Source organism: Aspergillus heteromorphus (assembly GCF_003184545.1).
Source record: "Aspergillus heteromorphus CBS 117.55 chromosome Unknown BO70scaffold_22, whole genome shotgun sequence".
Classification (NCBI taxonomy): Eukaryota; Fungi; Ascomycota; class Eurotiomycetes; order Eurotiales; family Aspergillaceae; genus Aspergillus; species Aspergillus heteromorphus.
The window spans coordinates 57,846-71,922 of NW_020290427.1; the positions used below are offsets into that span (position 1 = coordinate 57,846).

The 14,077-nt window shown below is 53.9% G+C and overlaps 5 protein-coding genes across 5 annotated transcripts; 4 read left to right on the forward strand and 1 right to left on the reverse strand.

The window, feature by feature from the left end:
* Positions 1-366: 366 nt before the first annotated feature.
* BO70DRAFT_364094 (uncharacterized protein) lies at positions 367-1,333 on the forward strand. The gene has a single exon (XM_025543727.1). It carries the CDS (start codon positions 808-810, stop codon positions 1,264-1,266), a length of 459 nt encoding a protein of 152 aa, XP_025397124.1. The 5' UTR covers positions 367-807; the 3' UTR covers positions 1,267-1,333.
* A 19-nt stretch (positions 1,334-1,352) lies between these two features.
* BO70DRAFT_364095 (uncharacterized protein) lies at positions 1,353-2,145 on the forward strand. Its single transcript, XM_025543728.1, has one exon. It carries the CDS (start codon positions 1,425-1,427, stop codon positions 1,752-1,754), a length of 330 nt encoding a protein of 109 aa, XP_025397125.1. The 5' UTR covers positions 1,353-1,424; the 3' UTR covers positions 1,755-2,145.
* Positions 2,146-2,437: 292 nt separating this feature from the next.
* On the forward strand, positions 2,438-8,934 carry BO70DRAFT_340708 (NACHT domain protein; the record flags this gene model as incomplete). The annotated part of the gene is made up of 4 exons (XM_025541302.1): positions 2,438-2,887; positions 2,950-3,292; positions 3,344-3,619; positions 3,680-8,934. The coding sequence occupies 4 exons, from the start codon at positions 2,438-2,440 to the stop codon at positions 8,800-8,802; spliced, it is 6,192 nt and encodes a 2,063-aa protein (XP_025397126.1). The 3' UTR covers positions 8,803-8,934.
* A 284-nt stretch (positions 8,935-9,218) lies between these two features.
* On the forward strand, positions 9,219-10,435 carry BO70DRAFT_412052 (uncharacterized protein; the record flags this gene model as incomplete). The annotated part of the gene is made up of 3 exons (XM_025547302.1): positions 9,219-9,344; positions 9,479-9,800; positions 9,857-10,435. 3 exons carry the CDS (start codon positions 9,219-9,221, stop codon positions 9,973-9,975), a joined length of 567 nt encoding a protein of 188 aa, XP_025397127.1. The 3' UTR covers positions 9,976-10,435.
* Positions 9,871-12,165, reverse strand: BO70DRAFT_412066 (putative MFS peptide transporter; the record flags this gene model as incomplete). The annotated part of the gene is made up of 6 exons (XM_025547303.1): positions 9,871-10,734; positions 10,781-10,956; positions 10,982-11,350; positions 11,397-11,619; positions 11,662-11,784; positions 11,832-12,165. 6 exons carry the CDS (start codon positions 12,163-12,165, stop codon positions 10,055-10,057), a joined length of 1,905 nt encoding a protein of 634 aa, XP_025397128.1. The 3' UTR covers positions 9,871-10,054.
* Positions 12,166-14,077: the final 1,912 nt, after the last annotated feature.

Sequence of the window (14,077 nt, forward strand, 5' to 3'; positions counted from 1 at the left end):
ATCAATCCACGATCCCGCCGTCCCGCAATTGTTCCATGGTCGGCTTCCAGTGGGTGGCCTCTAGATAGTGGTTCAGGAACACAGCAAAACAACCACAGGGACGAACAAACCACTGGACAGCTCTATCCTCTCCATCTGAGCCGTGTTGCCTCCAGCCAGGACATTGTCTCGCGTGGGGCTCGGCAAACGCGGGCCTCCCATTCCCGAGGAGACGAACAGGCTGCCTGCCTGCCTGGCCGGGATTTGGCCGAGTTAAATACTGCCGTGACACCTCTTAGCCCAGCGTCACGTGAGCGGCCTGCTCCTATCTTCGCCCAACATTACTCCGTACCCTTCCTCGAAAAGATCATCCTCTCTCCTCCGGATCTCCCCCGGCCTTATGACGGATTTCGTCCGTAACAGTACCTCAATTGTGATCCATGAATGAGGTATGAAGATCCACTGTGAGGCACCCCCTGGATAAATCAGATGCACCCATCGTCCCGACATCCCACGAGCTCCATCAAACTAATGTGCCTCACTCAATCTGGCTAAGCACGCCTGCCGGTCGCAAATTCGGGTTTCAGTCTCCTGCATCGGGGACTACGCGGCCAGAAAGAGGAGCTGGAAAAACCCCCCAAACTTGTTGCAATATGGGGAGGACCTCCCTGCCAGTCTGACTGCTGGCCACCCACCCACCTCTTCTCGGCGCTATCGAACGCTTGCTTCTGCGGAGGTCCCGGATCCTGTCGCATCCACCACGCTAAGCGGGCCGGCACGGTTCCTCACACGGGAGTCCGTGGGCTCTCTGTCAACCACAGAGTCAGAATGCCTCGGGGCACGCACGCACGCCTCTCCTGGGGAAATCAGATCGGATCCCAGGAAGAATCCGCTGGAGAAAAAACCGGAGCATTCAACCTGTCCATGCATGCATGCATGGGTGGGTGGTGGAGGAGGATGGCAACCATCCCGCTACACAGCACTCCGTACCCCCAGTGGGACCTGAGCTGCCTGCTGAAATCCGAAAACCCGAACAGACAATTTCATTTCCAGGATGATCATCCTGTTCTGGTCCTGCCAGCCGAGCGGAGTTGGCCAATCGCCGTCCGCCCCCTCGATCGGCAGTTCGTCTGGGCGATGCGGGTTTACCCACGCACCGACAGTCATTGGCCACGGACCGGAGACATGGGGCCCATCCAGCCCCCCCGCCCCGGGCAAAGTCAAGAAGATCACGCTCTCGCTGGAGTCGCTGCTCTCAGGCAGCCACCGGCTGAAGACCTGCCCTAGCAGGGATCCTAGCTGTTCACTAGAGCTTGCAGGAACTAGGGAATCGACAAGAATAGGTCGCTGCTACTCATCTGGTCCAGCGCGGACTCCGAATGGCCAACCTTAGCCTGCAACGGCCAGCTCCTTTCTCGAAACCTGGGAGCCAATGTGGGCTCCAAATGCCAGTCTTACTATGGTGCCTGGGTGGTCAGCTCTGGACGGACGTCTCCTGTATCCAGTGGCAGGGCCCGAGAGAAAAGTTTCGAGACAATGCTGCTAATGTGGAGAGAGGTATCGCGCTTGTTCAGCTTGCCCTGCACTACTCCACTTCTCATCCCGTCCGCATGGTCAGGATACGGGACAGTGATCTGGGAGGTACCTTCCGGGATACCTCCTGCGTTCTTGATACGCTCATTCTTGCATCACGGAAATGCCCCCAATTAGCCCGGCATTGCTCAATGGCGAATATCCCGTGGTCCATGCCTGTGCGGCTGGTATCAATGGACTAATGGAGACCAGACCTGGATCTGCAGAGGGGGTGCAAAGACAATCACCATGCTGGTGGAATCCCATTGACAGTCCTCTCTCCACCGGTCACATCATCAAGGAACTCTGATTTGGAATTCTCAGCTGCTCTTGCCGCCGCTGAGGGGTCGGAGATAGATTGGGTCCATAGAAATCGGACCCTCTCAGCCACGCTATGCTGCAAGAGGAATTGCATAGTATCGTGAACTGGAGACGAGCTTGCCACTATTGCCCGCTCGGAAATCTTGTTCACAAGCAAACCCGCAACATTGCATCAGCCCCCGGTCAATCGCCCTAGCTTTGTGCCGTGCTGTTTTGACACTTATATAAGTGACCTCCCCTGCTGCAGGACACTGCTTCTCCCCCAGATCTGTCCGAGGATTACCCTAATAATCAATACCCTTTCATTCTTCCATGTGTTAAAGTCGCCGTTTTGCGTCGCTTTCTTTGTTGCATAGTGAGTTGTCGCCACTGCTCCCTAGGAGAGACCACTGCCGAGCCTGACCTCCCTCCGCGGCCTACAGTCATACCCTCCAGATATTCCCAGCAGTCGCCACAACTCACTCGTGTTCCTTCCCCTGTAACGAAGAACAACCCCCCACCAAAACACATTGAATCACCGAAGCACATTAAACCGGCAAAGCACATTGAACTACCAAAACGAAACATGGCTCCATCCGTCCTATCCCCCGTTCCAAGCACCTTCGCCTCCCCCTTCTCCCCCAAGGTTCCTAGACGCACCTCTGGCTTTGCTGAAAGCGATGCCGGCTCCAACTATGGCATGTCTCGCTCTATCACCTCCCGGAGGGTGTCCTCCCGGCGGATCGACCCACAAGATATTGAGTTCTCCCGGAAGCTGTCTCTATTGCAGCGTCAGGGTGGGGACGAGCTGGGCATGGTAATGTCGGGTAACACATTGGATATGGTTCTGTCCTGGATTCATGATGAACGCTCCATCATTGTGCCTCCAGAGGGAAGCAGCTACGACAAAGTTCTTGGTTGGGCCCAGCTCTTCATCAGCCGACTTCAGAGGTTCGAAGAGGCCATCCACGGATTCACTAATGTCAGCGAGTTTGCTTTTCAAATGGCCTATGGATACTGTCTTGTGCTTCTCAAGGTATGTGTTTTCCGGTGCCTTCCAGTCCAACCTGCCCAAGTCCAACCTGCTGATCCGTCCAGTTGGGCGACGTGAATGCGTCCGCCTTGATGACATCGTTCGGCTTTTTCTATAGTACCTCGACGACGCTCGGAAACCTTCTGGAGCGGACAGAGCTCTTCAGTGTGACTAATGAAATCCAGCGGCAGCTGGTGCAAGCTCTGGAGGACCTGGTCAACCTGGTCGCCAATGTGTCGAGTCTTTTCCACCAGACCGTCTCGCGTCTGGGTGAGGATGAGGAATGGGAGTACATCAACATCTACGAAAAGTTCCCCACCGAGATCCACCGGTTCCGCAAATGCTGCGAGGAGATTTCGGAGTCCATGTGGCAGCAACAGCTCAAGGAGATCGGCGATGAAACCAAACGTGAGACCCACCCTGCTTTCCCGAGCTGAGTAGTGACTGACTATTGTATAGTGGGGGACGTCAAGGCCGTCAGGTCATGGCTCACACCTGAAGATCGCGTACTTTCCAATGTCGCCGAGACGGTCTCGCATCTCGCCCACGACCGGGAGGAAATGACCTGCCGCTGGGTCAAACCTTACCTCTTCGACTTCCTGACCAGCCAGAAAAAGGTCTTGTCCATTGTGGGTAAACCGGGGTCCGGTAAAACTGTCCTGGCCTCCGTGATTGTCGACAGCCTGCAACATCCCATCCGCGATGTTCACTACAAGACCTTGTTCATTCCCATTAGTAAGTGTCACCGCCCACATCTTAGCCGTCAATGCCATTTCTAACCATGGAGTGTACTAGACGCCCGACTTCCCGCTGGAACTACCCCCCGCGCCATCACAAAAGCGGTCCTCTCCCAGCTGTTCGAGAAGCGCATTGGCAACGTTCAACTGCTCCAGATCCTGACCGACTCACTTCAGCGTAGTCAGAAGGCCACGAATGACAATGACTATGACAATATTCTGTGGAATGCGCTGGAGCGTGCCCTGGTTGCTGCGTTGCAGAATGCCAAGGAGCTGGTCATCGTCGTGGATGGTGTCGACGAGGCCTCTTGCGGTGAATCCGTTCTTCTGCAAAAGCTGTCGGCGGCCACAACCGCGGGAACCAACGTCAAGCTGATTGCTCTTGGGGCGCAAAAGCCCACCCCGGCACCGGGACACGTTGTTTTGTCCGTCACTGACGAGCGAATCTTTGAGGATATTGCTACGGTCGTTCGGAGCCAATTCCTCGAGAACAAGGAGAGCGTGGTCTTTCCAGAATTAGATGACTTCGACCAGGAGCCTATCATCGAGCGCATCACTGAAGCATCCAAGGGCTCATTTCTCTGGGCTAAGCTCGCCTGCAAGCGCGTTCGTGTCGAAGACAGCCTCGAAAATATCCACAAGACCCTGGATGCCATTATCAGCAATAAGACGACCGTCGCCGACTTTGTTCTCCAAACTGTGCAGCAGAAGGGCGTGACTGATGAGGCTCGCTTGATGTTGCTCTGGCTTGCGACGGCCGACCGTCCTCTCATGGTCAAGGAAATCCAGACATTGTCTTCCATCCAGGTGGACAAGCTTACAATCACCGAGGGTCACCACGCCGACCCCTTGCGAGTCCTGAGGCCTGTCAATTCCCTCGTGTATGTTCAGGACGGCCAGGTGTACCTGCGCCACGGCCTTGTTCGCTCTGCCGTCCTGGAGGTGTTCTCCAAGGGAAAGCTCGTCCCAACCATCAAGGACAGACACGCCGACTTTGTAACTAGGCTGTTGATCTACATCAAGTCTAACGTCACCGAGCCCCAGGGCAAGGAGCCGTCAATTGCTCCCCTCAATGGTTACGAGACCGACTCGCTTCTAAGCCGGTACCCCCTACTTGACTTTGCCATTCGCTACTGGGTTTCGCACCTCCGACAAACGACCATCTTCAGCAGTCAGGGTGAAGTAGCTGCGGCAAAAGAGTTCGGTAAGGTGTTTCCGGCTTCAATCACGGTCCTGCTGCTCCAGAGAACTGTCTGGGCAAACAGGCCTACGCCGGAGCTGTTGACTCTGCAGACCACGATCTCGACACTATACCGCCAGCTTCTGACCCCCAACAACCGTGTGACACTGCAGTCCATTATCAACTTGGCTCTGTTCTATCGCGATGTTGAATACTTCCCCGAGTCCATTCCCTTGCTCTTTGAGGCTACCACACTTAGTCGTACTCTGCTTAGCACCAGCCCCTCCTTCACCGCACAGTTGGCCACCTTCTTCCTCGACCTCACCGTGACTCGTACAACCGAGACAAAGACGGAGATTATGACTAAGAGGGAGGAGACTCTTCTGCTTCTGGTGGACTGCTACACCAAGCTCTATGGCGAGACGCACAAGACCGTGATCACCACTCGCGAGCAGCTTGTCAAGCACTACCAGACCATCAAGGAGTTTCAGAAGGCCGAGGAAATTGTCAGGCACATCAAGATCATTACCACTGGCGAGCAGAGCTCGGAGTCTCGCGAGTTCCACGGCGATTGGGGTGTGCGCGTTCGCGGCCAGCACCGCAAGGTCATCCGGACCAGAATCAACGACTTCTTGGAGGCAGAGGAGCACGACGAGCTGATTGAGCGGTCGGAGCTGTTCGAATTCGAGTCCTTGATGAAGCGGGCCGAGCAGTATACTGGGGAGGGAAAGTTTGAGCTCGCGGAACGTACCTACGTCGAAATCTGGCAGCATGTGAGCAGGGAGTGCCGCGCGAACTACTCCTCCCTCTGGGAAGAGCGGAAGATGCTTTCTGTTCTGGCCTACTCCAAATTCCTGAAGACGCAGAAGAGGGAATATGAGGCCTCATCGATTCTGTCAAGTGTCTGGCAGGAGTATGAGCAGACTATCATGTCTGCTTCCGAGACCTCTGTCGCGTACTTCCAGGAGATTGCCAAGGTCATGAAGACTGTGAACCTGTCTACCCTGGCTCTGACTGTCTTCAAGCGCTGCTCCGAGTACTACAAGTCCACCAACCGGACTCAGACATCGTCCTACAAGGAGGTCCAGGAGAGCATCCAGACCACGTCCAAGGAGGTGATGCAGTCCTTCAGCTCGTCCACGAGTGTTACCTCGGAGACAACCCTGGAGGAAATGGTGTATGAAGCCTCCACTTCGATTACCACAATCGACCAGACGTCCTTCGCCGCAACTTCAAGCCTCATTGGCTTGTATGTTGAGCAGCACCGCTGGCAGGATGCGACTAGGGTGATCAAGAAGGTACTTCATGGTGTCTGGCCGACCCTTTTCGCCCCGACCCTGCAAGATGTCACTCTTCCCGAGAAGCACGTGGAGAACTGCATTCAGCTTGCCGAACGTCTGAGCAGGTGCTACTACGCTCGTCGTCGTGTGACCAAGGAGGAAGACATCCGAGTCAGAATCTACCACGCCCTGCGGTCCGAGCGGAAGGTCGATGACAAGCTCAGAGAGCGCATCACCGACGAGCTGCTGCGCCTGTTTGAGCGTACATCTCAGGACGACAAGATCATCAACCTTCACCAGGAGCTGTTGAATGATTACACTAAGCACTATGGCCCTGAGCATGCTGTTGTGATCAAGACTCTGTGGACCCTGGCGAAGCTTACTCGTCCTCGCCCGATCTTTGTTGACTACTACCTGCAGATTGTTCGCACCTTGAACAAGGAATCCCCGACATGCCACCCCGAGGCATTCGAGCCTCTGGTTATCGTTGCGACCGAACTCTGGAACCAGGGTCGCTATTCCGATGCTGTGCACTACTACAAGATCATTTTCACCACCTTTCTCAGCCAGCCTAAGCAGAGCCCCAAGCTGCAGAACCAGACCTTCGTGCAGGAAATCTTCACCCGGTATACCCACTGCCTTCGCAGTGTTCGCACCGAGTTCTCTGTGCTGCACCAGGTCACCGTTGAGTACCACAAGACGGTCAAGACCGTGTTTAGTGCAACCGCTTCAATCAGCCTCCAGGCGACTCTCACACTCGCGAAGCTGTGCCAGGAGTCCAAGCGCTACGAGCTCCAGGCGATTACTCTGTACGAGGAGTTGCTTAAGACCAAGTCCGAGGAGCTTGATCTCCACGAGATCTCCGGCACCCTGGAAGCCATCTACGAGGAACAGGCGGCGATTGTGACTTCCACCAAGTCCGAGACTGTGTCTTCCACCCAGATTGAGCGTGCTGTCAAGGTCCTGAGGAGCCGCATCAACACTGTTCGGGAGACCCACGGCTGGGCCCACGAAGAATCACTTTCGAAGATGCAGCAGATGATCAGCTTCTACACCGAGCGCAAGGAGACCGACACCGTGGTGCAGGAGCTCAAGCAGGCGACTGTGCAGATTCTCTCCTCGGAAACGTCTTCGACCCGGTTGATCGCGGCTGCCTCCACCATTGCTTCCAGCTACATTGCAAGCAACCAGATCACCAAGGCGACCGAGCTCACTCAGGAGATCTACCGCCAGATCGTCATGAAGGACACTACCAACTCCAAGTCGGTGCAGTTCGACCTCTCCTCCAAGGAGCGCCAGAGCCTCACCTTCTTGGCGCAACTCGAGTACAGCCTTCGCCGCAGCTCGTCCACGACCATCACGGAGATCCTTGCCGCTCTGACGACCGAATACGTCTACTTTGAAGAATTCAGAGGCCAGCTCAAGTCCAAGACTAGCTCCATCCACTCGGTGTCTGTATCTACCGCGCGACTGTACCGTTTCCTGGTCACCAACAACCGCCAGACTGCCGCCACCCGGGTGTTTGATGACTTTGTGAACTACTTCATCGCCACCGAGGGTAAGCGGGTGAAGTTGACCCAGACCGGACAGGTGAGGATCTTTGCCGAGACCATCTTGCACCACTTCAGCACCCACCGCTCGGACGACTTTGTGCGCTCGATTGGTATTACTAGTAACGAGTACGTGGGGCAACTGTTGAAGAGCCAGAGATGGGGCAGCGCCTGCGACCTGGCCTTGGCCTCGTTCCACTACATCAAGGCCCACCAGGAGGTCTACCGCACCGTCGGCATAGTCAAGTTCATCTTCAACCTCGGTATGAACATTGCGGGCCGTGACCTTGTCGCTCGTCCTGACGAGGCATCCCGGAAGAGGATGATCGAAGTCTCGGGCACCATCCTCAAGGATTCCCTCACCGTCATCAAGGGCCTGAAGCTCGACATGAGCGGAGTCAACTTTGAGCAGCTTAGCAAGCTGATCGGACTTCTTGGTGAGCAGGGCGACTACGTCAACTTGGCGTGGATCCTGACTGCTCTGTGGGACAGCCGTGAAGCGCACCGCAACTGGCCTCATTACACTCTTGCCTTGGGCCACCGTCTCGTCATCGCGCGGTTCCGCATTGGCAAGCAGAAGGACGCACTTCGTTTGGCCGAGGACATTGCTTACAATTGCCGCCGTGTGCACGGAGCTCAGCACCCCAGCACCCTGGAGATGTCTGTCCTGTTGACGCAGCTGTACACCAAGTTTGCCACGAGCCAGCAGGCACACAAGGAGCTGGCCAACCGCTACTACAAGAAGTCCGCCGCCGTGCACGAGGGCATCCTGCGGGCGTTCTGCGACCCCGGATATGCCGACTTCGAGGGCGGTCTGGAGGCCAGCCTGAGCCAGGATGGATCGGTGTACGAGGTTGAGACGCGGGCCAGCGCCAACGGCGGCTTCTCCGAGGGCGACCAGGTGCGCCAGCACCTGCAGCTGTTCAAGCTCGCGGTGGAGCGTCTGGGTGAGTGGCCCGGCGACTACGAGGACTACAACCGGCTGAACGCGTCCGTGTTCAAGGAGTTCCCCAAGTCGCTGGAGGGCGTCGAGGGAGTTGAGAAGTGGAACCTGAAGGCTTTCGGGTCTGGCAAGGCCGAGAGCAACGACGACGTATTGAACTTGGATCTGCAGTCTTGGGATATTCTTGATACCCACCCAAGCGCTGTGGAGGCCGAGGAGGAGTTGTAACGACTGTTATTCCATCCATGTTGACTGTTTGATTGTGTTATGAATACCGGATTCCCTGCTTTGGTTGTGCTTTCTTTCTACCACTATCACTAATTGGTTTCCTTGCTGTCTCATCAATACACACTCGTTGGTAATTATTTGAAATGTGATGTGATCTTCAACTTTAATTAAGCTTCCATACCATCCAATCCGTAGAATAGAGGATCCCCGGGGTAAGATGAGATCAGACCTAGATGATGTCATCGGATACCGTCATATCCTTCTAACGATCTTTAAAACCGCGAGCTTCAATCCAACTACATCCCAAAAGCTTCAATCTACAGACCGCCCCTTCCTTGAACACCGGGATAAAAGAACATATCCAAAACCCCTCTTCCATACCCCCCCCCCTCTCCCCTGGGGCAAAAAAACCCGTCATGCCCTCCAAATCGCAATCACAAAACGAATCCACCTACACAGACCCCGAGCTACGAAAAGAAGTCAAAGAGGAGATCCACGCTAGCGACAAAGGCGGGAAACCGGGGCAGTGGTCTGCGCGGAAGGTATGTTTCTTCTTCATCTTTTTTATTTTCCCTCCATCCATCCCATCCCCCTCCACATTCACCCCATCAACCCCTCCACCCCTAAAGCAATCTCACTAACCCATCTCCCTCCTCCGTATCCGGGGGAATCGCAGGCCCAACTAACCGCGCAAACCTACAAATCGCGTGGCGGGGATTACACCACCAGCAAAGACGAGCAAAAAAGTCCACAAGAGAACCTCTCCAAATGGAGCGAAGAGGACTGGCAGACGAAGGAGGGGACCGGGGCAGCGCTCCAGAAAGATGGGACCAGGAAGAGGTATTTACCGCGGAAGGCGTGGGAGGGGATGAGTGAGGGGGAGAAGGAGCGGACGGAGAGGAAGAAGGTGAGGGGGGGTAGGGAGGGGAGGCAGTTTGTTGGGAATACGGGGGTGGCGAGGAGGAGGAGGGGGGAGGTTAGTAGGGGGGTTAAGGGGGGTAAGAAGGGCGAAGAGGAAAAGAAAGGGGGGGTGGAGACGAGGATGAGAGTGTAGAGGAGAATGGAGAAGAGGGCGAAGATGATCAGGATGAATATGTTGAAGATGAGGATGAAGTGGAGGAGGAAGAAGATGCTGAAGAGCAGACCCCCAAGAAGAAGCAGAAACCCACCTGAGGCTGAATTAAGACTATTAATAAGTGAGGCTTATCTGTGGAATTCAGTGTACACAAGATGAAATTCATCCCAGCACAGCTCATCCTCGCGATGCTTCCTCGTCAGTCCCTCGGCCTTGATAGTGGCTCTGGGGCAGATTGTTCAGCTCATCCTCCTGGCGATCGAGCTTATAATTCGTCAACCAGAACCCGATCCCCCCGACAAATGCCAGGATTGCCACCACGGCGTAGTTCCAAACCAACAGCGGATCGGCCGACAAGCCCACGAGCGCCTGACCGATAGCCGATGAGAATGCGTTCATAAACAGCGACACGGCCTGCACGAGAGACCGCATATTCCGCGGCGCCTTAGTAAAGGCATACTCAAGGGACGTAATAGACGCGAAGATCTCCGAAAGGCCACCAAGCACGTAAATCAGGGCCTGCACCCAGACAGATATTGGTGAGTGGGAGTTGTACTCGTCCAGGCAGTAGTTGGCTTCCTTGCCGCATCTGCCTTTCTTGTAGACGTAGTACTGTGTGACGGTGGCCGCAATCATGGACAGCCCGGCTATGAAAAACCCAGCTGTGATCCGCTTCAGGGGGGTGAATTTGATGCCCATTCGGCGCAAAAAGGGGTATACCAGTTGGTCCATGATCGGGATAAATATGATTAGCGATAGCGGATTAAGATTGTTAATGATATCGTTGGGAACACCGCCCAGCTGCATAGTAGCTGCCTGGGAGGTAAGATTGTTCAACATTTGGTTGTACGCAAGCCCTGGATCGTTAGATTTCACCCGTGATACAAAGGTAGGAATGCTCACAATACAGAGGGTACCACAGAAACACCCTGCACGCTTTCAGACCACGCGCAACTTCATCCACCCATTCGTCATCAAAGGTCATCCACTCCGGTCGATTCGCTCCCAATACACTGGGCTTGACTGGTTCCCAGAAGGGCGTTGGGTTCTTTATGAATCTGCAACTGTCAGGATCTCCGCTAAAAGTCACGGCAGGCTACCTACATCTTTGCCGGGTTCAGAGACCAACGCCCCTTCATGGCTAGCCGCCACAGGCGCATGGCCTGCAAGTACACGGACCCAGTCGGTTTGACCAGATGATACTTGTTGTGGCACAGGAACAGGACGGTCGGACAAAACATATACATGATAGTGGGCAGAAGAAACGACAACCAGAAGCCGACGTAACGCTCGGCATACACCATACTGACCTGTCCAAGGATCGAGCCAATATTTATCATCATATAGAAGTACAGGTAGATGCGTGAAACTGTCGCAGCATGTTCGACAATGACACGTTCACCGGAAGGGAGGGTTTTGATGAATGGTTGTTCATCCCGATATTGCTCCGCGATCAGGGGCGAAATGTTCGATCTATTCCTATCAGACACAGCGAAGAAAACCCCCGCGGAGATCTTACTTGAAACCCCCCGTTCCCACACCCATAATGACCAGCCCAATGGAGAAGCATCCGATGGCCCCGTGAGGATTATGAATGACCGGCGGAATAGCCGAGATGACGAGGATGATATGCCCGAGCAGGGCGACACCGATAGAGAACATGATTGTGCGGAAACGACCCCAGTACTGGTCCGCCATATAGGCGCCCATGAGAGGCATGATATAGGACCAGAAGGAGTTGACTGATGGTCAGCTTAGTCTCGCAAGGTGGGAAGGTGGCTTACACAAGGTCAGTCCAGTCGACGCCTGCTGGCCCATGCCCAGAGCTCCTGGGACCAAGTTGTCCCGGCCATGAGTCTCACCAGCATTGGAACCTGGAGGAAGGGGACGCTGAAGGAAGTTGACAACTATCAAATTCAGCGATCATCCGAGTCAACATCGCAGTGACACCTACAGACTGCCGTTGTGCCGTAGTAGGAGAATCGCTCGCACAGCTCCACAAACGCGACAGTGTAAGCAGTCCAGGGCACCTTGCCAGCCACGCGACGCAGAGTCTGGAGTTCATCGGGAGTGGGGAAGGTTTTGTGCAGAGTCTCGTCCTCATAAGGGACGGACGAAGAGCCTACGACCTCCTTTTCGGTGGCTGCGCGCACCTCCTGGATCTCGGACGGGTCGGCGTGACGCATGTCCGTAGAGACGCGATCCTTCTTCTCACCCACCTGGGCATCGTGCGCAAAGGCCGTAGACTTGGCGATCTCCGCGATGTCCGCGGGATCGGAGACGTTCATCTTTGTAGCCGCAGCAAACGAAGAGACGGTGAGGGTAAATGTGTGAAATGGACGGCAAGAGAAGTGAGGAAGCAGTGGCGGGAAGGGTCGCGGGAGGTGGCCAGCTTTAAGACAGTCAGGTAGGACAGCAGACAGCAGAAGCCAGACGTGGTGAATCTGTGCTTTTGCGCCGGGGAATAGGGAGTGGTTGCCAATCATGGAAGGAAGCATCGATGGTGACATCGCCGTCTGATCCTAGCAATTCTTGTGCGACGACGAAAGCGGTGGTTGAGTGTCGTCGCACCCCACTGCCACGCCCCCGGACATGATATCGAGCATACCATCAGGCAAGACCCTGCCTCCAGACAGTCCCGATAAGACCTACCTGACGAGCGGATTGGTAGGCACCAGGGCGGCTGGCTTGGCGGGGGAGAGGAGGGCCTCGCACTGGCGGGACGGACGCCTTGGCGGGCAGCCTCGAGTGCAACCCTACGCCTTGGCTGCGAGGGGGCACCAATGGCTGCCCGTCGGAGGCCTGCTCCGTCTGCTGGCCCTTTCAGTCCCAGGGTCCAGAATTCAGACAACCACGCGCTCGCTCGCGGGGGTGTCGTCCCCACAGACCCGGAGGTGTCACAGGCTCACAACGGCTTGGCCGAGTTCTGAGGCTTGGAACCTGGCCAATTGCCACGGGGGGTGGTTGCGATAGTGGTCATTCTGCTACGCTTACATGCGGGTCAGAACCACTGCCAGGAACACCATTGCGGAAGTCTATTTTTTTCCTATCTTGACTACACTACTATCTAGTACTAGATTGTTCGGAGATGGCCGTCGTGAAGGATTGGATTGCGTGACCGACTAGCATGTAACCTGCCGGTCTCATTCCGGCCAGGCTTCCGTTCTTCAAGGGGGTGGGAGGAGGCAATAGGAGCTAGAAACCTGGTCTTCAATTTGGAGAGAATGATAGAATTCTGAAGGGGCTTAAACGCCTTCGAGATAGTCAATATTGCCAATTGCCCGGGGACGAAGGCTGGTGTACGAAGCGAACTGAGCTTCACCTCTGCTGGACTTGTTCCGGGGTCAAGCTTTCCACCTGACCTGCTTCGCCAACGGTATCCATGAATGTGTACCTAACTTGTTATCCATGTGATCCAGGAGGCATAGTCCCAGATTCTAGCTGAGTTCTCCACACTACCACTACTGGACTGGAGTCAGGCCCAGTGATAGCTGTATGGGATCCCATGGACCGCTCACATCCATCCTAAGCCAGAACAAACGCTTCGGACTATAAAGTATTTCATGTTCTGTGGTAAATAGCGAACCTCATATTGCGGAGTGATTTCGGCTATCCGTGAGAAGTGAGTATGGCACGGATTTGTTCATAGTAGGCCGCTGGCGGAAGTTACCGCGAGGTTGTGGCCAGTTGTGGCCAGTTGTGGCCAGTTATGGCTAGTTGTGATCAGTTGTATAACAGTTCTTAATAATTACTGATTAAAATAAATAATAAGCATCTCTATTATACTGTATATAATAGTTATTATACTATTTTAAAACTATATTTAAGAAAACAACAAGAAAGTAACTGTTTAAAGCTTATTTTATAATTATTTATTATTATTAAAAGCTTATTACTTTTCTATTTTTAATCTATCTATAAATAATTATATTACTATTTTTTTTTTTTATAATAAATAAGTTCTTCACAGATTATTTACTGAATTACTGTTATTTTATTATTAATTTATTATTAATTTACTATTAATTTACTATTATTTCACTCTCTTCTTATATATATTATATCTTTCTTTCTTCTTATTTTCTCACTCTTTCTCTTTTCTATATTATTCTCTTAAGTTATTTCTATTACTTTCTTTCTCTCTCTTTCTTAATTTTTTACTATCTCTCTTCTTTATACTTCTTCTTTATAACTAGACTA

What these genes read in the sequence shown, in the direction of transcription:
- BO70DRAFT_364094 (XM_025543727.1), top strand. Translation starts at nt 808, where the DNA reads ATGCCTCGGGGCACGCACGCACGCCTCTCCTGGGGAAATCAGATCGGA.
- BO70DRAFT_364095 (XM_025543728.1), top strand. Translation starts at nt 1,425, where the DNA reads ATGCCAGTCTTACTATGGTGCCTGGGTGGTCAGCTCTGGACGGACGTC.